Source organism: Gymnogyps californianus, chromosome 1 (assembly GCF_018139145.2).
Source record: "Gymnogyps californianus isolate 813 chromosome 1, ASM1813914v2, whole genome shotgun sequence".
NCBI classification, from domain to species: Eukaryota; Metazoa; Chordata; class Aves; order Accipitriformes; family Cathartidae; genus Gymnogyps; species Gymnogyps californianus.
The window spans coordinates 33,024,457-33,051,453 of NC_059471.1; the positions used below are offsets into that span (position 1 = coordinate 33,024,457).

Consider the following 26,997-nt stretch of genomic DNA (forward strand, 5'->3'; position numbering starts at 1 on the left):
CCCATGCAGTAAAGCTCATGGGTATTTTCATCCAAAAATAAACCTGAAGGAGATGCAGAACTTCCTCTGGCTTAGGAAGCCCCTGAGCTGCAGAATGTTGGAGATTGGGAGATCGTTATATGGAGGTTTAGCTTCAGGATTGTCCTGTTCTGGTACTAAACAAAATTAGGGATTTGCTGTTAGAGGCAGGTTTCTGGGCTAGAGGGCTAGAAGGATGCTTCAGTCTGACAGAGCCCAGTTTTTCTTGAGTTTCTGTGAGAACTTGCCTGTGCAGGTGATAGGCCTTTCTGGACTGTACAGCTTCTTTCCAGTTTTGGCAAGGCTGTTGTTACTCCTGTGACCCTGGAAAGGCAAGGAGAGTGTTTGTATGCATTCCACAGTTTCACGGATCCACACGGTAACTCCAGTTTAATAGCCAGAACTTCTTCCATGATTCATGAGAAAAATGAGTCCCTTTTGTTTTCATTTGGGAAATGTCCAATGGAATGTCTGAATTTCATTTTTTTTCCTCCATTTTCTCTGAGGTCACATTAATATCCAGAAGATGGTATTTTACCATCTTTTACACATTGGAGGCTTTTTATGTTTCATCTATTACAAGGGTTATATTTCAGTATTAGCCTAGCTTGGGAATTAAAATTTTTCCTATTTCTCTGACTTCTTTTCAGTACATCTACTTAGGTGCTTGTATCTTCCAATAACCTTTTTTTCTTTTTGTTCCCATACAAATGCCTCTCAAATTTCTGGAATACAGCACTTTCCTAGATAGCAAGCAAAGAAAAATCCATTAACAGTTCCTAGGCCGTATAATCATGTTTTATTTATTTCTTTTCTCATCTTCTAGAGCTTTGAGGTGAAAGGTAGTCTCGTTTTCAAGCAACATAGCAAAGTTTTACTTTAGGAAGAGGTTCATTAGGCAAACAGATTGAACAGCTTCCAATGGAGGGAACTTAGAGAGGCTACTTCGTTTGGCTAAGGCTAGCCTTACTGAATAGCCCACCGCGATGAGTCCAAAACTGGAGAAATGGAATGAAGAAGTGCAAAACTGGAGAAGGTTACCCCAAGCAGTGTATAGTGAGTACACAAAGACTTTTGAAAGTCAGGAAATAATGGCTGTGCACATTTTACATTGTATAAGCAATGTATTACTTTGCATCTTGCATATTGGCCGGTCCCATATTTTTACAAACCGTTGTTGGAGCTATTAACTGGGGATCAGGTGGCAGTGTGCAGAATTTGCAGTTTTGTTATTTTCTTCACAATGAACTTGTGACTGACCCCATACGAGGAAGTGATTTATTGATGAGGAGGTGGAAGAAGCCCGTTGTTCCTACTGCGTGGAGTGGTTCTTAAGCAGCCGGGACTTTGGGAAGGTCAGCATTCTGGACATCGTGAGGTGCTATAAACTCATGAATCTTTCAAATTCCAGGCACTGGTCAAAACAGCCTCTGGATAGAGCATGGACCCATGACACAGAGGTTCCAGACAATGCTATTATCTGTTCATCTTTCCCTGTCGTTCAACTCCTTCCCTGCATTTCTTTTGATTTTTCTCTTTACTTTTTTCCTTCTTTCCTATTTTTCTGCTTTTTCCCCCTTCAGTTATCACCTCCACAAGTTTCTGCTGCAATGGCAATGGGGTTTTACACGTGGAAGAGCAGCTGATTGTGGATGGAGACTAAGATTAGTCGGTTTTTTCTAACTTAGCTTCTTACACATGCAGCTGTCAGCCGTGAAAAACTGACAGACCATCATCAGACTCCCTCAACATCAAATCCTGAGCTTTCCAGCTCATTCTCAGGCTTACCTGTCAGGTACTTCTTTGCAGAGCTGTTCCAAGGGGAAGCTAAATAGATTCACCATGAGCAGGTAGCGTCCGAGACCCCTTTGAGGTCAAAATGGCACTGATGGCTATGCATAAGCAGAAAGAGTAATAGAAATAACATTACAGTGACACTGTAGATTTCTTTACACAACAGTGTTGAATTTGCATCTTAGGAGGAGAGTGGCATCTATTGCGGTAACACTTGGTTGTATTATTATTATTTGCTATTTTCTCCTATTATTTGCATTGCATTAGAAGCTCTAAACAAGATTGGGGTCCTGTTGTGCCAAGCACTGCGGCAATAAAGGGTGAACCAGGAGTGATTCACCCCATGATTTGCTTGTAAAAAGAGAAGGTTGTTTTCTTTAATTTAGTCTTTGTCATGTATATTGCTCTAAATATAGTGTTTGTCCTGTGATTTTGTGGGCAGGGATCAAGAGGAGGCCAGATTTACTTTTAGTGTTTTCAGCTACAGTATAGCCAGCTCTGAGGAACAGCATCTTAAGTTTTGGGATTGTCTGCTGTAAACTATTCCTCTGTGCAGACACAGTGCTTTCTTCAAAAAAGCAGAAGTACAATAATACAGTCCTAAAGCTTTGTTAGTGATATACGTCTCATAGAAGTAATTTTCAAGTGGCAAGTGTTTTGATGATGCTACAAGGTCTTTGTTTATGGAGTGGGTCTGGCAGACACTGTAGAGTTCATATAAATTATTACTTGGTTGATTATTAATGAGAAACATTCATCTGGATTTCCCCTCACCCCCTGTTTTTTGTCAAAATTCCCTTAGAGACTTGTTTTTGCTACAGTCCAGGCTCTGTTTCACAGAATATAGCTCTTCCTGAATGGTGTTAAGATGGATCCCCTAGCCAACTGAGAAAGCTGGAGGTCAAGGAGGTGATTTCCTGCCCTTCCTTCATTCACTCCTTTCCACTCCTCCAAATATACACATGCACGCGTGCACGCACACACACACACACACACACACATATGCACATTGATGCTACGTGCCTTACTCCCATTCCTGCAGGAGTCCTATGCCCACATGGTGCTTCATTGACTGGGTTTGTGCAGCACTTATTTAAGGGCATGTGCCCATGTCTTTAATATTTAGTTCTTCAAAAATTCAGGGCGAGATGAGCACCTACAAAGACATCTCTACCCATGCAGTTACCTTCTCAGGATTTTAAAAGGGGCCACAGTCAGAGGTTCCATATCCATATTCCTTTGTAGCAGTTCTGCAGAGACAAAGATCGCATGCCAAACAGATGGCAAAATATAAAGGCAGAAATAAAATCTGTAATCTTGTGGATAAGATGAATAAGGAACAGCTATTCACGGTTTCTCAGGATGAAAGAACTAGAAGGTGTGCCTGGAACTGCCAAATACCTTGTTTTAGCAAAGCAAAGGAAGCACGTTTCCCCACTCTGTTACTACCCTAATACCAGCACACTGTGAAAGCCAGAGATATAAACAGGTTCCAAGGGATTCAAAATATAATAGGTGCACAGTAGGATTTAGTGAAAAGGTATAAATCAAGTCATGTGGAATAGGCACCTGCTAGAAAGGATTGTTCAGTTGTGATCTCTACCACTGGCAATATGTAAGCACTTAATGTATACGAGCTAAAAATAGTTTGTTCTTTACCTGCCTATTTCTTATTCTGATGCCCTGGGCATCTGCTACTGGCCACAGTCAGATGGCCCTTGCTCTGAGGCAGGAAGATAGTGGTTATGCTGGTCAAACGGAAGAGCTGTCAGACTTTTTTCTCCCTGCCTTTGTTTATTGGAAAGTGTCTGGAAGTTTACAATCCAACATCTATTTTAAAAACAGAAGTCTAGAAGTTTAATGACATCTAAAATGGACAAGGAAATGTACTGAAAGATGCCAGTGGCTGCCACGCTGCTGCATTCCAAGGTCTGGCTCTTTAGGGCTGATAGTGGTGCTCCACAACTGAGCTCTTCCGGCTGGATCAACACCAAATTAAATTGGCACATCTCCTTGGGACATCTGTGATCTGGTGCCCTACCGCCACTCCCACTTTTGTCTTCTTTTTTTCCAGTGAGGAAGGCTTGTTACGTTGAGAGAAGCCCTATAATACTGACCAAATGAGTCACTACCACCAAAAGCCCCCTGAAGCCCAGAAGATGGTAAGATTTGAATGACCAGGGAAAACAGTGATCCAATTTTGATCTCTAGCTTGCAGCTGAATATTCATTCTTAATTGCTGACACAGGAAAAAGGAGACTGACTTGAGGATAAAGACACTGGCAGACTGTAGAGTTTTGAGGGAGAATTTTAGAAAAAAATACAAGAAGTTTTTAGAATAACAACCTTATTCTAATAAGATTCTTTCTTCATTTCAGAGGAAAAAAAAAGCTACTCTTTCTTTGCTACTGCCAAGTAATACATATACACATATATATATGTGTATATGTATTTGTTTTAAGGGACGCAGACGCTGTATTAGGTCTGCCCTTTTTCAGGAAAACTTAAATCTCAACTTTTAGAAATCAACTCTATGTTCAGTCTCAAAATACTCAGCAATGGTGTTTCTGAAGTACACAATCAAATCTCTAGTCTCCAGAAACTTTTCTTCTTTTCTCCACAGAAACCAAAGTTTAACAAGCATCTTACTACACTTATTACCAGCTGCTGCCTGGACTATCCTAATCCTTGCAGTGCATGTTGACAGGCTACTCCATTCCTGGAACCAGATCTTTTTTTATCTTTCAACCCTAGCAAAAAATAAACTTTTTTTCTTAGGTGTAAAATTATCACTTCCAGCCCATGAGGACCCTTTCAATGTTTTTTATTTTGGTTAGCTATTTTGCACTCAGATCATTGTTTTCACCACTCACCGTCTCTCTGTGTGTTCGACTAGCAGGTCTGAGCCACATGGCTGACGATGTCCATGGTGGAAACCTTCCATGCATGTGAGTAGGGGCACACAAACAAATCCGTGTTTGCATACGTGGGTGTTCTTATGCATCCAACAGAAATACAACTTGGCAGCTGTCATAAAACACCACAGAAACAATTGGCAGTTGCAGGCAAAACAAATGACACATCCAAGGGCTAATACTGAGAACATTATAGGGGATTATACCCTTAAAAAGTAATATTGAGCAGATATATAACTTGTGGTAACGGCTGGTGGAAGTGTGGTGATAACTTAGTATTGGTGATGGAGTGCAGTCCCCAAAAGCACAGTTGGCAGGAGTATGCATCCATGTTATTTGGGCAGAGCAATAATGTGGCAAAAACAGAAGGTGATTCAGACAGCAACCGTTGCCAAAGAAGGAAAGGAGGATGCTTCTCCAAGATTGTGTGGCTATTTTTATGGATGACAAAGTTGCTCCTGCACTCCCAAAATGGAGACTAATAAAAGCAATTGTTTTACACTACATACTGTGTTAGAATATAGTTATCCTTAAAGGGATTTTATTGTTCTTCTATTTTTTCCATACCCAAAGAATTAATGTGAAACGTTTTGTTCTTCCTATATTCTACTTGAAAGAAAAAAGAGCTTTAAAAATTACTCTAAGTGTTCAAGAAGATTTTTCTTCTTGCCTGACTGCCAATTCCAGATATTTGTTCTTCAGAGGTTTTCATTGTTCTCCACCATGCCAATTTCTTATTAGATGAAACAGGAATTAACTCATTTTGCCAAATTTCGGCAGAACGTGGACTTGAAAATATTGGTGTTCAGTGCTTTTACTTTCTTGTACAAATGTGTAAATATTTAAGCCTTAGGTACAGTATCCACAGGGACTCTTGAACAACTTGAACAACGTGTGCTTTTCCATTCTTAAAGTTCTTTATCATCTCTGATTACTTTCCATTTTGATGATTTCATTTAGTAATTATTTATTAACATTTTTCAAATGTAAACTTTCTCTCTTCTGCCAAGTTGGTTTTTATAATTCCAAGAGATTATAAACCCTTACCTAGCTGCATAAATATATGTATAGATCCCTTTAAAAATAATGCTATGATCATTGAAAGCATAAAATATTATTTGTTTAACTCTTCAGATGTGTAGTATATAAATTTAATGTATCTCTGTGTTTAGTGTGGCATATTCATGTCTACAATATCTTAATAATCATATATCCAAATGGATCTGTTAAAAAAACATACGTGGGCAGGGTTGATTCCCATTTTTCGTAATCCTGCATAACTCTATCAGTATCTTTGATTCTGAAGACCAACAAACTTACCAGTAAGTTCAACAGGAGTTGTCTCAAGCTCTAACTCTGGTGTCCTGGTCCTGCTCCAAATAGGCATTATGCCAGGATGTGGAGCAGACTGCAGTGGTGGTGCTGATGGATGATCGTCCCCTGTCACTAGACAAGAGCTATATATCCAACTTCTATTATTGCACCACTCAGTAGCATTAATATAGTTAAACTTGGGATTTTTCTGGATCCTATCATGGATGTGGCAAATTTATTGACTTTCCTTTCCAGTGACTTTATCAGTTCCTTTTTCTCTGCACCTCAGAGTCCAGACCAGTATTTCCTTTGGACATCCCATCTGTAGGCTCTCTTCATGGTTTGTCAGCAATATGCAGGTGGCACGCATCAGCTTCTCTGTAGATGCAAGCATCACCAATGTCTTTGGGGGTCTGAACAAGATCTTCACTTCAGAAATTCAGCTGAATTTTCCATCTCTGCAATGCATAGTAATAGTTTTTAGTTTTCAGAAAATTATTTTCATTTCCAGGATGCTCTACAAATGGTACCTGTGCATCCTCTCAGTGCTCATGTGATGTATGAAAGCATTTCGTTCTCAATTTAACACATTGGGAAACTGAAGCAACTTATTCAAGAGGACAGAGAAAGTAAACCTGGTCCTGGTTAAAAGCTGTTCATGCCTTCAGTAGTCTTGCTATTGACCTTAGCGGGGTTTGGATTAGTGCCTGCAAGATATGGAATTAGATTTCAAGAATTATTGACTGAGTCCTCTTCAATATACCTCAGCACAGTCACCTTCTGGAGGCACGGAGTCCCAGCGCACCTAGAAGGATGTTTTGTGAGTGTTGGCCCCCAGCACTCTGCTCATGCTCTTGTAGATTGATTCCAGTTGTAAAAGAAACTGATGACAAAGCCATGTACTTATTTAACACAAGCAAAGTTACTTACAAAGTCACATTTCCTTGGACGTGGCAGGAATTAGTGGCAAATAATTTTCTTCCACTTAAATCACAAGCCTGCTTTGATTGGCATGCAACCTAAAAGCTCTCCCTCCCAGCTCCCTTCCAAGGCCAGTTTCGCAGTGTTTGTGGACATGAGTTTCCTTGTTGCCCTCTGCCTTAAATTTGTTTTTGTCTGTATCTGCACCACTGCCAAAGGAATATTCAGAAAACTGTACCTTATTAAAACCTGCCATCTTTGCTTTGGGTGAGAGCATGTGTCTGTAATTTGGGCAGAGTTTGCTGTTGTTTCAGTTTGCTACTCCTGTAGGGAAGCTGAAATGTATCTAGTAGCTGTCTTAAAGAGAGAACAGCAATGGTTAAATACAACTTGTGGTAGCAGTCGCCAGATAACGATGTTTTTCCTTGGCTGTCACATGGGGCCTGAAAGATGCATACAGGACAGGGAGAACTTGGCCTTCTGTCCATCTTTTTGTACATTGCCACCTGCTCCATCCTTGCCTCAGAATGCTGTGGGTCTACTATGGATATTGGATTTAATACGAAATTTCATATCTGGCTAGGACTGTAGCTGATCCTACATTTGTCCAGAGGGATGGACGAGATGCCTCCCTCGGCATCTTTCCAGTACCAGTTTTCCCTGATCCTAGGAGAGGACCGGTATGGCACAGTGCATTGTGTGCTATTGTGGTGCTCCGCTTTGCATGCCGCGGAGCTCTGCAGGCCACTTTCGCAGTGAGTAGTAATGATGGACTTCCACCTGCAGCAGGAGAGTGCTGCACGGGATGGCCTGCTGTGACTGTCAGAAGTCTGACTTTTAAAAATGAGATCAAACAAATTAGCATAGCCTAAGGACTTCTTTGAATTGTATGTTGCCCTTTCACCCCTGACTTTATCTCCCAGCATTCACTAACCATGAATATTTAATACAGCCACCACTGCATCCTGTGGAACAAATGACAGGCTCCGAGTGTCAAAGCTTAATCTGAAAAGCAATGCATATATATCAATATTGAAAAAAAAGCGTCACACCCAGAGCAAATCCTTTTTCATAAGCCCACTTATTAAAAGAAAGTAATGTAATATCATGAGTTTTCATTAATACTGGTCTTCAATAAGCCTAAAGCAAATCCTTGCTTGCTGTGCACTTGCAACGCTTGTTGTACAGAACTGCCTGAAAGTGATGAAGGATCAGAGTCAGTGCATGCAGAGCAGAGAGTATGTGGCCGAGATAGATACAAGCTCTATCGGAGTAGAGGTTCTCAATCCTGAGTTCTCTTTCCTGGAGAAGATGATTGTGGATATGTCACAGGAGTAATAATGCTAATTTTCAGCCCCGACAGAGTGCTTTACACCTGCAAAGTGCTATAAAAACGTGAGCTAATCCTCACCAGTGAGTGAGTATTATTGTACCTCTTTTGCAGATGCAGAAATTAAGATACAGAAAGGTCAGCGGGCTGACCCAGGGTCACATAGCTTCTCAGCAGCAGATCTAGGATGAAGAAACAGACCTCTCTGGTCACATTCCATTGATCATGCTGCCTTGTAGCAAATGAAGCTCAAATTTCCTAAATATATATATATAAAATCCTGGAGAAGGAGTTGTTTCCCTCTTTGCTTCTTCAAAATAAACAAGCTCCCAAGCTACAAAACACCGCGTTTACATGTATCATTAAATACTTTCCAGTTGCTAGCCAGAAAACTCAGCAGAAAACCTGTAGAACACCGAAGTAACTCTCTTCTTTTAAATAATTGATGATGCCAAATAGCAGCAGTGTTATGCCAACAAAGAGATAGGTCTCTCAAAATATTTTATTCATTATGCCTCAAGGAACCCAAAGCCTTGTTTTTAACGAAAGCAAATTTCAGAAGTTGGCTCTCAGTTCATCTGAAACATCTGCTTATTACAATTCTTGGTGTTACAGCACTGGTGCTCCCCAGTAAATCTTTCAGCTTTAAATAATACGTATGGAAGTCTTGGCAAAGAGATCAGGAAGGAGAAAGAGTAACGTTTGCCAAATATGCATTTTATTTTATGGGACTGTAGTGGTATATTTTAATAATACATGTGTTGAAGAGAATCTACTAATCCGATTAAATAACAGGACAAGAAGGAATTCATTTCAAGGTTCAAAAAGGCCCCATTCTACGCAGCTGAAACTTTATATTCCAGGGTAAAATGGTTAGAAGTCTTGGCTAACTACACTTCTATAAAACAGCCAGAAATGGATCTTTCTCTGTACTGTTCGTAAATCAAGGTCACTTATGTGAGAAGGCTATGTTGTGATAAATCTGTCTGACAATTAGATGGAGAGGGCATATCGATGTTAAATTATATTCTTTGTACACTCTGGTCAGAAGGCAATGTAAACACCACAGTAGCATTATGAAACAGAAAATTGCATTCCAGATAATAACAGATATTCATGATGCATGGTTTTACACTTTAATGTGCTGTGTTTTACTCAGTCATATTAATATTTTAAATTATGTAACATTCCCTTCTTTATGCATAGTTTATTTTTTTTTCACTGAAAATCCACCTCCCTCTCCTTCTCTCCTCCCTATTGCTCTGCCTTTTCCCTTTTCCATTTTTTCTTTTCCCTTCTCCTTTTTTTAACAGTGATGCTTGGGAAAAAAAAAGCCTAAGGTGAAACTGTCTGTGCAAGAAAATAGTCACAAGTAGTTTCAAGATTTATAAGCCAGGATTTTATGTTATATATTTACAGATTCAATCTGTGTACCAGGCTTTGATCCAAGCCTTAGCATGATGACTGGAATCACTCCGATTAACCCAATGATACCAGGCATGGGGTTAGTGCCTCCACCACCACCAACAGATGTGCCTGTAGTCAAAGAAATAATTCACTGCAAAAGCTGCACACTCTTCCCTCCAAACCCAAGTAAGTGGATCTGATGAAAGAATGTTATTTCCCTAAATATATTGCATGAAATATTTTTTATCTAATAAAAATTATGGTTTTTAAATAGAGTGTAGGCAAGTATGGTGTTTCCTTCTAGGGTCTACTCTGTGTGTAAAGCGTGGTATGGTATCAGAGCATACTTATACATCTCTGTAAGGTCATGTAAAAAAACCTACGCAGTTTGTACAAAAAAGAAAAATAATTACTTAAACAAAGCTAACAGAGCCTGAAGATCTACACTTCCCACAGTAGAAATCTGTCTTTCCTGTAGATCAGAATGTCACAAAATGTAATGATTATATGGTGCTGATCATCTCCATGCTCCCCTTCAGGTGCTCGCAGTTAGGTGGGGCCAATCTGGGCTCGTGCCCCTGAACACAGCATCTTGCACCCAAACGCTGACTAGCTCCAGTCCCTCCCTGGGGGAGATGGAGTGAAAGAGGGACTTGACATTTTTGGGGGGGCAGCATGGCAGATGAGTTCCTTCTCCTCTTTGAGAGCTTCTTCCCCTTCTGGAACTTTGTGCAAATGGAAAACTCTTCCCACTGAGCCACCAGCTCAGACACAAAGTCTGATTTTGTGTATGTTAGCCCCGGGAGTTTAGTTCCAGAGCCATCAGACCAGCAGCTTTCACTATCCCTGTGAAGACAAAAGAGAAAACTAAGCAAATAGTCTGGTGCCCTGGATTTGCAGTTTACCCAGATCATGGTTTAATCTAACTGGTTGTGTGTGTGAATATGTATATATATGTATATTTAAAGGTTGTAACCCCATTTACTTGTTAAAGGGCCAAAAACCTAAGTCATATCAAATCAGATTCCTTCTTAGAGAATTACTTTTAGAGGAATGCTCTAGTAATCTACATATAAACAAGGTGAAGTGTTATGACAGTGTATATTTTTTATACAGCCTTCAAAAATTTAATAGTTTTCTGATTTAAGCATGTATATATTTTCTATATATATACATAAAAATAACATTTCTAGCCACTCCACCTCACGAGCACTTGTAAACAGCGAGGTTATCCTTCCCGTGTGCTGGCATCCGCTCCATTATCTGGCAACAAGACAAAACAGATAACCGGCAGACCATTTTCATCATGCTGTCACTTCGTTGTGTTTCCCACTTTGTTTTTCTGTTTGCTGTGCTCCTGTACTCTGAGACAGAAATGAAATTATGTTAAGACCAGGGAAAGGTGTCCAGCCCAAGTACCCGGGGTGTACGCAGCATGGGCTTGCTTGCAGAGGGCCTACACACTTGGCGAGTGTGGCAAGTGATGGGTATGAGCCAGAGATGGTGAAGTTCAGGCTTTGAATGTACTGCACCAGTGCTTGAGATCTGTGCTTGGGGTCAAATCAGTTGCAGAAGCTCCCCTGCTTTGAAACAGAATATTTTCTATTTTTTTTGTGATTGTGCAGGGAAAAGAAATATCCTTTTAGACCTTACCGTCTGTCCTGGAGAACAACCCACATTGGCAGGAATTAATCTCTAAAACTTGAAAAGGTTTAGATTCAAGTAATCAATTTTGGGCAATCTCTGCAATATTCAATTATTTTGCTTCTCCCTCTCTCCCGCCTCCATGCTATGTCAAATAACTGTTGCTGCCCAGAACTGATTAGGGGAATGAATAGAGCCAATGGATCAAAAGACAAATTTTGTATTCCAATGTGATTTCTGTTTTGACTTAGATCTTCCACCACCTTCAACAAGAGAGAGACCTCCTGGGTGTAAAACAGTGTTTGTTGGAGGATTACCAGAAAATGCAACGGAGGAAATTATTCAGGAAGTCTTTGAGCAGTGTGGAGATATAACAGCCATTCGGAAAAGCAAGAAGAATTTTTGTCACATTCGTTTTGCAGAGGAGTTCATGGTTGATAAAGCCATTTACCTTTCTGGTACTTCACATTCTTTAATGGATTTTCCTTGCTTCTCATTTGTATTTTGTGATGCTAATGTTTGCTTATTTTCTTAGCTTTTATCTCAGCAAGTCTTTCTTGAGCTCAGTGGCTGTAGGTTGGAGTGGCAAGGGGCAATTCTGTATTTCTCTGTGTCTGCCAAGAGTTGTGCGTGGTTTTGTATGTTGCTTACCCGGGAGCAATTTCCTGCCATTCCACAACAATGCAACAGATCCTGAAATTCACTACAGAACAATCTTATTTTCGATTTACACAGGTTTATATAGTTTTGCTCAGAGGTTGTGGAAAGAGGAGGGCACTAGGCCAGGAACGCTGCTGTTTTCCAGTGCCAATTTCTCTGATAGGTTGGCAATTTCATTGGCATATTTTTATAGATTTGCAGTGCAGTCTGAATAAAGTCTGCCTTTATGCATGCATGTATTCAGCTACCACATGGGTTAGATTCTGAGCCCCATCTGTAGGCTACGTCTGTTGCCTCCCAAGACGACGAGTGCCGCAGAAACTCAGGTGTAAAATTTCAGAATCTCTTTTATTTTCCAAAGGAAACAGACAAAAAACCCCTCTAACTCACAGGGAAAAAAGAAAAAAAGAAAGAAGAAAAAAGATGAAAAACAATTCTTCTTTCACATATGAGGCTTCAGTGACTGTCAGTGCCCTCTTAAGGTTACAGACTCCTTCATATGAGGATTGGCTTCCTAACTGAGCCTTTCTTCACCTTTCTGAGCTGGATCCCATCCCCTGTACATATTTGTCTCCACAGGCTGGTTCATCTCTCTTTCCGGGTCCTGGGGAGATCCACAAGCGTTGTTTTGCCCCACAAGTGTAGTGTAACACTTTCACCCCACATGCAAGGTATTCTTAAATAAATAAGGGCCAGGGACTGCTCCTTGGCCAAGACGAGCTGACACAGATTGGCTTACAGCCACCCACTCTGTGTAGGGTGACCTCGAAGGGATCCACTAGGACCATCCAAAATGGAGCCTGGGAGGCAGCCAACGATTAGGGATACCTTGTTTGAGCTCCCACCCTGACCATCTTCTGTTTAGCAGTAAGGACACAACCTCAATGTCCTGTAGATGTCCATAGGAAGCTCACACAGCTAGAAACAAGTGGTCTCTCAAATCACCATCAACTACATCTTAAAATGAAAGAAAGAAAGAAAAGGAAAGAAAACATCTGAACTTTTGAAATATGTGGTCAGGAAAAACCTATCATCTCCTTTGTTTCACAAAGGTTTTTGTGTTTGGGTTTGTGGGGTTTGTTTTCTAACTTGGCTGCTTGCTTTAAATATCTGTCTGAAGAGCTGCAGAAAATTGTGAGTTTCATGAGGTGTATATATAAAGATTTCTTTGCAATATTGCTGTATTTTCAGCTTTCTTCCAGATCTTTATTCCACCTTGCTTTTTTCTTCCTTTTTTAAAAGTTTTCACTTCATTTCTTCTTCCCTCCTCATCCTCTCTTCCCAGTTTCCATCCTTCCTGTTTATTTCTTTATTCACATTACTTCCATAACGCTGTAGTTCATTGGGACAGATTGTAGGCATCGCAGGAGTAAGAAGCAGTAGCACATTTCCCAGCTTCCAACTTCTGTCTAGGGGGCCCCATCTCCACAAGTAACAGAGCAGAGGAGGAGCACACCAGATTCAGTAGGAGCTGGTATTACTGTATATGATATGATAAACAAAACAGTGGCAAGAAAGAGAGCAAAGAAAAGCTCAGAAACGTGCAGGCTGCCACGCAGGGCCAGAGCCAGTGTCTCTCTAGCTCAGTTTCCTGCTTCTCGGCAGTTGACTGTACCCTTCGCTTCACTCCAAGTCAAGTTTTATTTTAATTGTATATGCCTTAAATCCTGGAGGACCAGATTTGATGATTAGAGGTAGGAAATTCCCTGTGCTGCCATGTGGCCTCGTTCATAATGCACTAGAGTGCGCATTCAGAATAAGGGAAACGAGCAGAGATGGAGGTGGCAGATGCCCTTCCTCATCCTTCCTCATCCTGAATTTTCTGCCAGTTTATTTCCAAGTTCCTGATCCATCCTTCCTTCTTCCGTTTCCTTTTGTCACAGTCGCACTGCTGTCTACGCTTCCTCTTACCGCCTGCTCCGCAGCCTCCCTCCCCATCTGCCTTTACTTCCACACCTTTTCTTTCTTCTAAAGTGTTGTATTTAGTGTCTCTGACCAGATCAGGGAAAGAACCCGTGGAGCTGATAGGGAGGAGGAAGAAAAGCAGGGGCATGCTGCAGCCAAGTTTCACTTCTTTTTACCACCAGCACTGAACTCTGCAGATGAAACAGGGAGCACTGACTGTCCCCCACCACCGCAGAGCAGGGAGGTCTGGCACTAGGCAGGGGCATGTTTTATTTGTACTGAAATACTGGGGGTTTTTAACCAGTCTTTATTCCATTCTCAAGCATAATGTATTCTGAAATGGTGGGGATAAAGCATATTGTTAAGGCATTTTCTTTTCCCTGTAAGAGACAAAAGAGACGTACAAACAGAATTTGTGGTTAATATAGTATGCGTGTTGTATTAGGGGAAACTCATGCCTTTGATATCTGTAATATAATGATAATTTTGTCTACCTAATCAGTTTTATCTGTCTACCCCATCTAATCTCATCAAACTTTGTATTTATCCCATGCTTATCATCAGAATAGTGCAAGTGATTACAAAATCCATCAAGTAGTTTAATCACTGATTTTTTTCCTTTCTATTCCCAAGTAAACATGTATGAAAAGGAGACTTGGAGATGGGTAGAAGACTATGATAAAAAGGTTGACTTGAGGAAGGGCAGTTTTCATTTAGCCCTGAAAGTTTCATTTTGATCTCCTGAGGAAAAGACTTTCTAAAATCGACATACCAGCCCATGAGAAAGCTCTTTCTCCAAACTGTATGTACTTTACTCTTGTGGCTGACAACTCAGTAACTCCTGCAAATATTGATGGCCCTGGACTTGAAAATATGGGACAAACAGGTGGCTTGAGACAGACCTGTTTATACCCTAAAAGCCTGTGTATGCATTTTTCCTGCGCTGATCTTTTCCCCTGTGGGTTTCCATTTAGTACCGTGTACTGGTTTTATTTTATGTTCTTGCTGATCATCATCAACACTCTGATCTAGATCCCCAGTTAGAGAGGAGCTATTGGCCAGTCCTCAATATAGCAACACTCAAAGGTAAGTCAAGCCACTGAGTTTTGACTAGACCTGTGATATGGAAATACTGTGTTTGATTTTTATTTAGCACCCTCATTAATTTTTCCTGTTGCTGCTCCTTTAAAGTGAGGATCTTGGCAAGTTCCCAAAGTCTTTTCCTATGCCATTGTGTGCAAAACTGAAATTAAAAATTGCAAGCCAGGCACGCAGTTAGTGCTAGCTGCAGTCCTGAGCAAAGAGGTGGGGAAAAGGGTCTGTGAGGGCAATTCATTGCCCATGCATGAAGGGGAGGCAATCGCAGGTGGTTCTGTTGTACATTCAAATACCCTCGAACATCAATAAGGAGACATGGTATTGGAAAAGAGCAAGCCTCCCAGCTGCCCCACAGCTCAAAATTGCCAACCCAGATGGGTGCCTGAGGATCCCATATGCAAAATAGGACCTACCAGTTGTGCATCCCTTGCTACACAGCCTCTTGCTGGCGATCAACCCATCAAGGAGTCTGTTCTTTACTGACGAGGCCATTGGTCCTGTAGTGTCCGCAAAGCCTGATTTAGGAGGGTGCAAGAAGCCATGCCAAAGGCATTTGCTGTTTTTGTTAAGGGAAAGATGCCAAGCCCTGAGCAACCTGATCTGACTTTGAAGTTGACCCTGCTCTGAGAGGGGGATTCGGCTAGGTGACGTCCAAGGTCCCTTCCAACCCAGGTTATTCTAAGTTTCTGTGCTGGTGGAAACCACCTGGCTGGCTGCCCACCATCAGTCTTAAGAGGTAAACAAGCAGTCAGATTTTTTCAGTGTGATTCATGGGCAGTTTCAAAAATCTGCTAATTTGGAGGCACTTACTTAAACTGGTTACCTAAAGGGAACCACTTGTCCAGTGCAACACAGGGTACTGGGTTTTGAATTGCAATTTATGCTGTTCATTGTTGGGTTGGGTTTTTTTCCATTATCCCCATTTACTTCAAAAATGAGGGCCACTTCAATAAAACTCAACTTTGCTGGTGCACATGCAACCTGTAGATGCACAGTCCTTTTCATTAGTTCTTTATTCAGATTAAGTGGGGCTTTGAGGTCCACAACAGTCTTGCGTCCTGCAGTGCCGTGTTTCTTGCTCTGTCCGTGCCCAGTGTGCTCTTGCCAACGGAGGCGAAAGACAGGGGGAGAGGAAGAGAGATTGTGTCTTCCTGGAAAGTATAGCCCAGCTGGGAGATCTAATTTTAGGTTCACAAGACCTGGCACCTTGGCAGTGTCCTTTCACATTGCTGATAATGCCGTTTTGGCACAGAGCAATCACTGTTTGAGGAATGCAGCTGGCAAGTTGAACTGGGGGGGTTAACATTTGTCACGGTTATCAGGGTAGCTGCATCACTGACCCCTTTTGGCTGACCCCTTCGTGCCTACACCTCTGTGGATAAAACCACATAATTACCCACTCATTAGTTCAGGGCCCAGCTCTGAAAGGTCGCCTACACTCTTCTTCTGTTATGTCTCACTGAATAAGGTGTACCTGTAACTCTTCCCTCCAACACCTTGTGACTAGAGCTACATATATGACCACAAACAGCCTTCTGGGGGAAAAAGTAGTGTTTACTCCTCTGAGCAAGAGAAAGCAGAGCAAAATAAAGGGGGCTTTAAAATAACAAACAATCCCCTCATTTGCCTCTCTTGCAATATTCAGTTCTACTTCACCCCAAGCTCGTGAACCTTGGAGACCAGATTTGGTAGGTTCCATGGAAGTTTTTTATGCCTTCTGGCTTTGAAGGATCTCTGAAACACTTAGGTTGAGTTTTTCATCTGGGTTTGGGCTCCTTGCTGGAAAATGAAAATCATACCTCTTCCTCACTGACAGGCTACTTAGCTGAATGCCACAAGATGTTTGAAAGGAAAATGTCAAATCAAAAGGCACCCAGATTGTTGGTTTTGGAAGGATCACTACATATATGGATATTTAATGTCTTTGAAGCTATTGTCTCATATGTGCTGTAGTACAGACAGTCCCTTGTATTCATACAGCAGGATGTTTTTCCAGCAGTAAAACAGACCGTGCCTAGATAAGCATTTTTGCAAAGATGCTCCTAATCTACTACACAAGTCTTAGCTTTGCTGTGCCTGGAGAGAGCTCAAAACTGAGTTTTAACTGTGGTGGTGAGGTGCTGAAGCTCTTCAAATCACAGGCAAACCACGAGACTGAAAGGTAGGTTCTCTTGGATTGCTGTTCAAAAGCAGCAAACACCATTTTTCCTGCCATGTTGAACAGGAGTTTCCTGTCCCTGGAGTTATTAGGCAGTGGTTGTAGTAGTGTGTGTTTCTGAAGAGCCTCCTATGTGCCAGCTCAGCACAGAGTTCATCTCCACAGCATCCCGTGATTTGAGAAGTCTCTGCTGGGCTGCTCTGCTTCTGAGGCTACTGCAGCAGGTTGGCATGGAGAAATTAGAGCTAGCCCTGTGCAGACTGATTAATTTTACCTGCATCTGAAGGCTCTGTTTGCAGCTTTCTACGTAGTGTTTTCTCACGCTTTCTCTGAATCGGCGTTTTAGAAGTTAGAGAAACTGCTCTGCGAGTATCTTTCAGCCTTGGAAATAAAACTTGAAAAAAGATAGGTGCCCAGCATATGCTCTTCCACAGTATGGTCACAAAAAGCTGCTTTTATAGCTTTGGCATGATTTGTTTGTCCTCTGACAGCAGTCAAGGGTTTTAGTTCAGAGCAGCGCCCTGTTGTACTGCTGTGTAGCCCCTGACTTAAAGCCTTTGCAGTCTGCTAGCTTTAGCGTATGATACATTGACCAAATTATGACTATGTAGAACATCACTAAAGATGAGGCACAACAGGTTTCATTATTTGTTCTGAAAAGGGTCTTGCAAATGTCTAATAAATCCATCCGCACTTTTAAAATTACTTTAAAGAATGCTGAACTCAATTAATTTGTAGGTGGTTTATATTTGCTGCCAGATTATTTCCAGTGTGGAACTGGGAAGTAGTATTTGCAACTGTAAAGCCTCAAAATCCGAGATTGAGCATCAATGCAGTTATGACACCACCCTCTTTGTGGCACAGGGATTTATGTAGCACAATTTTCTCATTCATCTGTAGTCATGATTTTTATAAAATTCAGCCTTTCCCCATACTTCCAATTCTTTTGGCAGGCTGGAGAAAAGCGCTAAACTGTACATGATCTCAACAGGATCAGGGGAAGAAGAACTCTACATTCAGACCAAAACAGATCCTTTTTTAGTAGTTGTTTTTTGTTTAGCTGGCCTTTGCACTTATAAAGGTTGGGAGTATCAAGTAGAAAAATTACATATTTTGAGACACTGTAGATTTTTGTAGATTCTGTACTTTTGGGTCATCTTCGCAGCTCATCTACTATGTTGATGATAGAAAATTGTGAGGAAAAATGAGTGGATGAATGTTTATCTTCCTGTGAAAACGCAACGATCAATAGATCCTGCGTAGATATGTGCAAATCTGTTAATGTGCATTTTTACTTAGCTGCACTTGAGGGGAAAAAAAAAGAAGAAAGAAATAAGCAAAGAAGTCCTGCAACAGTTAGTTCTGCTTGTTGATTTCAGGTTACCGCATGAGATTAGGATCTAGCACAGACAAAAAGGATTCAGGTCGCCTTCATGTTGATTTTGCTCAGGCAAGAGATGACTTTTATGAATGGGAATGCAAACAAAGAATGCTGGCCAGAGAAGAACGCCACAGACGCAAAATGGAAGAAGACAGACTGCGCCCTCCTTCTCCTCCGGCAATAATGCATTATTCTGAACACGAAGCTGCTTTGCTGGCTGAAAAATTGAAAGGTAAGCAGCATTTGATACTTTTCAGTATATTATTCCTTAAGAGCAGGAGCCATCCAGAAGTCAGAGCAGGGGAGCTGATTTCTCTCCGATGTATTTCATTACTTGCCCTGTTAGCTTTCCCCCATTCCTCTGCCATTTTTATGCCAATGGTAATGATACTCACCCACCTGCTAGAAATGTACAACATCTGTCCATCTACCTGTGCTTTAACAGCTAAAACACAGCATTCAGAATACTACAGTGGGTTTTTTTTCTGTTCAGTTGCTGTTATCATCTACCTTGGAAATGCTCTCATAATAAGACAACCTGTTACAAACATCCTTGTATTAAAGGCCTGATTCTTAAAATGTCTTTATTCCTTGACGGATATGTTACTACATTACATGCATGCGACTGTCCCAATTCCTGGCATTTAAATTGCACTCATGCGCTGCATTTTAACGTGCCCTTCAGATGCAGAGGTACAACTTATCTCTGATACACACCATCCATTCTTTCATTCCCTCTTTAGGGTTAGAATTACTTGTGCAAGAGAGTGTCTTGTTTTGGTATGTGTTTGCTTGCTTGTTTGTTTTTGTCTAGGTACACTTGCCGAGTTAATATTTTTCAAGTGTGCACCTTGAGGATTCCTGTCTTTAATAGTTAACATAGAAAGTAAGAAGCAAAGAAATAAAATTATTAATGGTAAAGAAATTTTTAAAAAGATCAAGAAAACAACTCCTCATACCCCTTAGAGTTCTATTTGTTTTCATTAGGTGTTTAGCAATTGTGTTTGGCATTCTCTCCCCACGTGGTGGCCAAGCATGTTACTTCACTCTGTGCCAGGTCACAAGAAACTGTGATTCTTGCCACTGTTTCAGAATTATCCAGATTAAGCTTAGGCTATCTATCTGTCAACACACTGGCCTCTGTTCTAACTATGAAACATGTTTGGGAAGCCGAAGAAGGACAGTGCAAAGTGTTGCATCCTTGGAGCATGGAGCAGAGATGCACCCTACTGTCTCTTTGAGTACTGCATTGGTCGCTGTTAGTTGTCACTGTTACCTCGGTCTGTTATTAGTTTGGCTGACTGATATTCTCACCACACACACTCCTCTATTAAATAATTCATTAGGTAACTGGGAGATTGGTAGAATAACCCAGATGGATTGACAGACCAGGAGAAAAGGAGGAAAGAGGCCCAAATACAATAATTTTTAATTCCTACCTAGCTTCCAGTCCTAGCTCTTCTAGAGGTTATACAACACAATACAATACAGAGTTTTAGATCCATCTGTTCCCAGAATCTGTTTTCAGTTGAATATTTTAGGAGTTAATCTTTTATGGGGAAGTTTTTCTTTATGTAGTAAGGCCTAGAGGTTTCCTGAACTAAGCCAGAAAATGCAAGAAGTCTGGACAATTTCTTCCGTATGGCTAGCCATTGCTTGGGGCAACTGAATGTGGGTTTTTGCAAGATGTTTAAGATGTCTATATTTAGAAGGGTTTTTCTTTTCATTCTGGGAAGTTTCCATACTTAATTAAAACTTATTCCAAGCATTTAGATCTTTGGTTCTCCTGAGGGACATTTGACCAGAGCTTGGCATATATGCAAAAGTTTAATATAGAAATATTTTGAGCACAATACAGACCAACACCATGTACATGACTATTTCTCTGGGAATAAAGACAAACTTTCAGAAACATACAGAATTAGATATAATAAATTAAGAAACCAAAATGGTAAGTTTATTTTTTATTGGTTAAAAAATCGTTAAAATCCAGCAAAAGAACATATTGCAATTTTTAAAACTTCGATAATTAGCAATTGCCTTGTAGCAAGATTAGCGGCACCAGCCCTGGATCTGTACAGATTGTTGGGGATGGAGAATGCAAAAAAGCCCCCTCTCTCCTCACTGGTCATGAGTTGTCCCCTGTACTAGGTACTCTAGGAAGCAGAGGTGGGGTTCAGTCATTATACTGGCCTGCTTTACCTTTCCTATGGCATCATAGCCAGTATCTATAAGGCAGTGGGCTAAAACATTATGGCCTCTCTTGGGCAACATGGATTCACCACATAAGCCCTTTGTGACATCCTAAAAACAGAGCAATTCTAAAGAAACTTCTTTAACTCTGGCAAAGGGCAGTTCACGTCATCATATATTCACAATTTAAATGTGGACTTCAGTGAAGCTAAAAGAAGATATGTATATACGTACACACACACACACATATATATAAAAAACTTCAGGTCAAAATCTCAGGTGTCTGGATATCACCAGATTTGCATTGCTGCAAAAGCCTGGACAATTCATCCTAAAGAAAAGAAGGATCAAAATAGATCTGCTCTTGGCAGGATTTACCTTGAAAGATTGGGTTTTGAGCTTTGCAGTTGTTTTCTTCAGGAAAGTCATGACCTCCCTGTGGTACCCACTTCAAAAGACTCCTGAGCTCTGTGGCCAGCTCATGAGACAGAGCTGCAGGTGCCCAAAGTGCAGGTTTCGGCTCGTGCAGTGCCTCCAGAAGTTCACTGAGCAACACTAGCTGAAAAGCAAGCCAAAATAGCTAAACATCTGTCATCCCAAGATACTGCTTTGCAATCACAGATGTGGACAACTTGGTCTGAATCCAAGCAACTTTTGTTGTCAAAATAACCTTGGAAATTCCTGACAACAAGGAAATCTGACTGTGAGCAGAGATGAACTAGGCTCATCAGCCAGTCCCCTGTTGTGGTCTAGATATTTATTGACTCTATAACAGAGGTGACAATATCTTTTTTCACCTTCTGCAAACTGCAGCATAAGACTTAAAGAAATGGTTGTTTTTGTGTACCAGACTTGGCTGGAAACTCTCGCCCCAGTGTTGTCAGCATATTCCTGTTCCTCTCGTGCTGAAGTCACCTGGTACAGCAGTAACTGCTGTAGAGGAGAGTAGGTAAGAGAGTATAGAGGATCGTTTACGCCAGTTGGAAACAAAAGTTCATTATAAAATTTCAGCCAGGTTGTCTCTACTGGTATGGAGCTTCATGGAAAAAAAGAACTGGTTTCTCAAAATGCACTGCCTGGTGATTGGGGCTGGGAACTCACTGCATATGAGGCCTTGCATACCTGCAAAAGCATGAGGGTTTATGACTTGCTCTCCATTCCCTGCCCTCTGTGGACTATCCCAAATCCCTTCATATCTGCAAATAACTTGATCTGAACACGTGATTTATGCAGAAATAAGGGAAACCCATCAAACTGTGGATCAGTGCAATTTTTCACCACTTTCCATTTTAGACTGTGGCAGACAGTGCTGTTTTATGGGTATCTTTCTTTTCCTTTTCCTTTTCCTTTTCCTTTTCCTTTTCCTTTTCCTTTTCCTTTTCCTATTCCTTTTGCTTTTGCTTTTGCTTTTGCTTTTGCTTTTGCTCTTCTTTTTCCTTTTTCCTTTTTTTTCTCCATTAAGGTCTTCAGGGTTCTGCAAATGAAATCCTTCATAACTTTTTCCTTCTTGGCAGTGTGGACATTTTTTTTTTGCACCTTTCATGTTGTTAGCCAAGAGTGTATGAGTGTATTCCCTTTTCTTTTCTCTCAGTGCCTGTGATGTTGTTCCTCTCCCTATCCACCTGTTGTATTTTGTTATTGCCACTTTTCACTTTGTGGCAGTGACATATTGCCAGTATCTTGGGTGGAGGTCTCATGGTTTTGAGCCTGTAGCTCTGAAAATATAGGCCTACACTACTAACTCTCATTGATTAAACATTTTTTGAGCTGCTCTGCATTGATAATTTGCTAGTGGTGTTCTCTGCTGGTCACAGCCAGAGCCAAAAGGAGGAGAAGCCAAAGAGGTGACAGTTCATAAAAGAGGAGATTTCCTGCATTGGAAAGATGACTTGTCACAAAATATTTGATTTAAATTTGTTTCATTCAATCCCATGCACTCCTATGAAAGAGTCCCACTCTTCATGAGTCCAGCATATAGAAGGCAGAAGAGACCTGAGCCTGGATTTTCAGAATGAAATGAGCTCCAGCATTCAAACTAGATGGGTAACATGGGGAAGAACATGAGCTCCTTCTCATACCAGGACCATGCTGATCAGTTTTAGGTTTGTACCATGCATTTTAGGTTTGCACCATGCATTTTAGGTTTGCAAGCTGGTTGGGAAAATAAAACCGTTATTTAATTTTGCATGACAAGTTAGTTTTGTTTGGGTTTTTTTTTTGACCTTCCAAACCACTAAAGTAGATTTGAAGGGAAAAAGCAAAATAAAAAACAGGCACCATTTGTTTAAAATGGTAAAGTAAAATTTCACTTTTTCAAAAGGTACTCTTCAAATCTACTTTTTGATCCATATTCCAAAATTTGTCATGACATTGCAAATAGTTTCATCAAACCATTGTCTGATTGCCTTGGAATAAGATAACAGCTAAGCATGACTCAGGTTAATGAAACTTCTGGCCTCCTTTCTGACATCCTCCTGCCTTAGGTAAAAATCTGTGTTTCCTTGAGGAAATATCACAATAAATTCATAGATGTGAATTCTGGGAAACCAAAATCTTTTACAGTGAAGCGTAAATGTGAATCACCTCCTTAAATAGCCTTTGAGAATAGACCCGGAGTTCTTGTTCTGACAAAACCAGCAGAATATGGTGTCTTCTGCTGTTACATTACAAAAATGTGACCTTCTTGTCTTCTGGTTCATTGCAGCATTTTGTTTGGTGTGTGTCTTTGAGATTTTAATTCCTCAGTATTAAATCAGATGCGTTATTACTGCACAGTGAGATGTGTCAGTAGATATTTAGGATCAAATTTGCATACTCTTGACATCTGTTTTCCTGGGTGCTTTATAAACCGTTGAGTAATGTGGTGCCCAGAACATCACACAATTGGAGATAGGCTGAACCTTTTATCCTTAAGTGGAACGCTGCTCTGTCAGGTGCATTGGAAAAAACCATTTTAATCTGGGTGCTTATGACATTTGTGTTTCAAAGCAGAATTTTAAACATTATGGTTTTCTTAATTCAAGCATATCTGTACCTAATGGTATCATCTTCAGAAATCACTTCTTGCAAATAAGCTCCTTTAAAATACTACATCTGTCTTATTTGCTGCAGGTAGCTAAATAGTTCCACCATCTAACTAAGACATCTCTTTATATCTGAATGCCTGTTTTTTAAATATTTTGAGTGAAGGAGACATAAATATCTGCAAGTTATACACAATACACTGGAATTTACCTTCCTTTTAAATACAGTGTCTCTTTATGAGCACAGGAAAGTTATTCATGTGGTTTTCCATTTTAAAAAATATAATTTGAAAAATTGAGAAGCTGCTTCTTTGCCAGGCACTGTATTATCCCCTGAAGAGAGAACAGATTGGAAATTTAAATAAATAGATGGCAGTTACAGTAGAGTGAACTAACCAGGGATGCATCTTGTGCAAGATTCAGGTAACATCAAGCCTGACAATCTCAACCCCTGCACATCGTTTGAAATATAAACAACATTTAATAGCTTGGGAAATAGGATATTTCACTGAGAATAAAATCACGCTGCTTTCATTATCACTCTGCACTTGAGAGCCAGACTTGTGGAGCGCTGCAGAAGCGGTGCAGTTATCCAGAGAGGCAAGTCTCACGCAGAAAGGATCGGATTCAGTGCAGGGCTACGTCAGAAGGGGAGGCAAAGCTGAGATCCTCCGAACAAATCCAATGAATGCCAGGTTTAATTGCTGCTGAAAGACTGCAGAACTTTTTTTAGCACCATCTTTTTCTATTAGTAGTATATCAGGACAGAGCCCTACAACAGACATGTTTCGACGCTTTAGCGTCAAATCTGTTCACTCACCCTTCCTGTTTTTAGACCATCATTTTCTCCTTCCTTCTTCCATATGCTGCTGACATCTGCTGTGACACAATACATCTGGCTCCAAGAGCCTTGCATAGGGGCTGTGAGCAGGCACAGCGTGAGGGCATTTTTTCTGCTGGCAGAAGAGCGTAAGGTGGGTTCAGCTATCGGCAGCCTGGTAACCCAATTCACTGGGCACCTCCCTCTGAAAGCCTGCAAGAAGTACGTTCGCTGTTCAGTGTATTACTAAAAGTGTCCTCCCTCACCTAATCTGTATTGTATCAATGCAAATTTTAAGGTTTTAATATAAACCCACTTGATTAAATGTACCACGCTGCAAAATGACTCAAGTTAATTACTATGAACTGGGAAATTGCAGCTCACCAATCTGAAAGTTTGTGGTGTGATTTTGAGAAATAGGGAGGAAACTCAATACCCTCATAATTACTTTTTATTGGAAATAATGGCATCAGCAGGGTAAGATAATGGATTTCTGTGTCTCACATGAAACACCCACCTCTGGAAGAATCTTGTGTGATTTAATTTGGAAGAAAGAGTTTGATGATTCAGAGGGGAAAGAGTACCTTTTAAGATACCTTTTAGTAAATGTATATGCATATTTTTATCAAATCTAGTTTCAGCTAGTCATTTATTATATAACTGGAAAAGTTTCTTGGTTATAGCATACGGTTAAGGCTATTTAAGAAATAGTAAAGTGGATATTAATCATTCTTTAAAAGAACCCTTTGGCAGTAAGAATTTGTATTCCTTGATTCTCACTTATTATGCAGTGCCATTGTGTTAAAAATGTTATTAATCCCAAAAGTACCAGACTGATGTGTGTGTTGCATGGCACAATTATATAAGGTATTTGAGCAAGGAAAAAAGAAGGTGAGGGTAGTAGACTGAAGAGTTGTGTTTCTAGGTCAGTGGCAGGCACTCTGTGCAGGAGAAGCTCTTAAGCCAAGAGAAAAAACAGGTTGTCATTGTGGCACCAGAAGTGGTGTGTGCAAATTGTTCCTGATGCACAGGGGAGCTGAGCTGAACCTGCTGATGAGAGAGGTTAGTAAACCTTTTCCCTGACCTGATTCACCTACAGCAGTCACCTGCTGTGGTTTATTATTTTTCATATTGAATTCAGTCTTTGCAGTTTATAAATCTTAGTTATAGTCTAATAAATTATCAAATCAGAAGTCAGATTAACAGTAACCTTGGCCATACCTCCTCCCCTGGCTGCAGTTATATGGAGTGAAGACGTCTGCATCCTGAACTGGCCTCTACCACTTTCCTGTAATAGCTGAACTGGGCCCAGTTTGACAAACTGGAGCTGGAGTGTGATCAGCCGAGCAGCTCCAGGCAGACCTGAGGGCAGTGTAACCATGAGCAAAGGGGTAGTGCTGAGCAGGTGGGGATGAGGCAGGGGACACAACATCTTCCTATGGCACAGCTGCAGCTGACAGAGGACAGGCTGTCAATCAGAGGGAAATAGATGGGACATCGTATCCCACGACTCTTGTCCCCTCTCTACATGCCCTGCAGCACAGTCATTCTCAGTGCTCACAAGAATACCTTCAAAGGGTGATTGTTAACTGGATTTCTACTGGTCAGGGCAGAGCTTAGCATAAGGGCACAGCTGCCTCTTCCCATCTTACAGAAGGGCCAGAAAAAAATGAGATCATTAATGTGATCCAAAACATACTCAGCCAGCACAGGAGCTTTCTAGGTGTAGTCATTAGGATAAAGAACAACAGCTCTGTCTTTTCATCATGTCCTTGCAATCCTAGGAGATTGCATTAGGGGAGCAAGATTAGGGTCAAGAGATGATAGTATGTGCTGACTCTGGACAACACCATGGCCCATAGGACAACGTAGAAGGATTGCTGTGATTTAGACAGGCTCCAAGTGTCGTGTGAATTACCTCAGATACTTTTGAAACATTTGAGAAAGCCTAGGGTTGGGAAGATACTAACAAGGCTAAAAGCAACTGTAGCCCAGTGTTTGATCTTGTCCTAGCTAGAAGTCCAGCATACAATGTCACTCTCGAAATACAGAAATATGAAGTTAGCTGTATTTGCAATATATCCGTAAACGTAAGAATGATAGTAATAAGAGTGTTTGAATGCATGGCTTCAGAGTGATGGATTAGTCTATCTCCTTTCTAATGGATAAGGCCTTAGACACCATCACCCAAGTTGTGAAAGCACCTTATGGAGGTGCTTAACATTGAGAGATAAATAGTCACAACATTTCAGATTACTCTGAGCTGAATTCTACCCTGTGTTACACTAGGGAAACTCCATAAGCCAAAAGGAAAATCTCTGTTTCCAACACTTTTTCTCAGTATACCACTTTGTAGCAGTTCTTGTCATCATAGCTTTTTCTATTAAAAAGTTTATTCCAGTTGGGGTTACTTAGA

The 26,997-nt window shown here is 40.8% G+C and overlaps 1 protein-coding gene across 1 annotated transcript in view; it reads left to right on the forward strand.

The window, feature by feature from the left end:
* ENOX1 (ecto-NOX disulfide-thiol exchanger 1) overlaps positions 1 to 26,997 on the forward strand; it is a 371,798-nt gene that overhangs the window by 256,624 nt on the left and 88,177 nt on the right. The window contains exons 6-8 of the mRNA XM_050897187.1: positions 9,712 to 9,885; positions 11,595 to 11,801; positions 18,544 to 18,777. Of these exons, the coding sequence (XP_050753144.1) occupies positions 9,712 to 9,885; positions 11,595 to 11,801; positions 18,544 to 18,777 (615 nt within the window). The remainder of the gene's footprint in view (positions 1 to 9,711; positions 9,886 to 11,594; positions 11,802 to 18,543; positions 18,778 to 26,997) is intronic.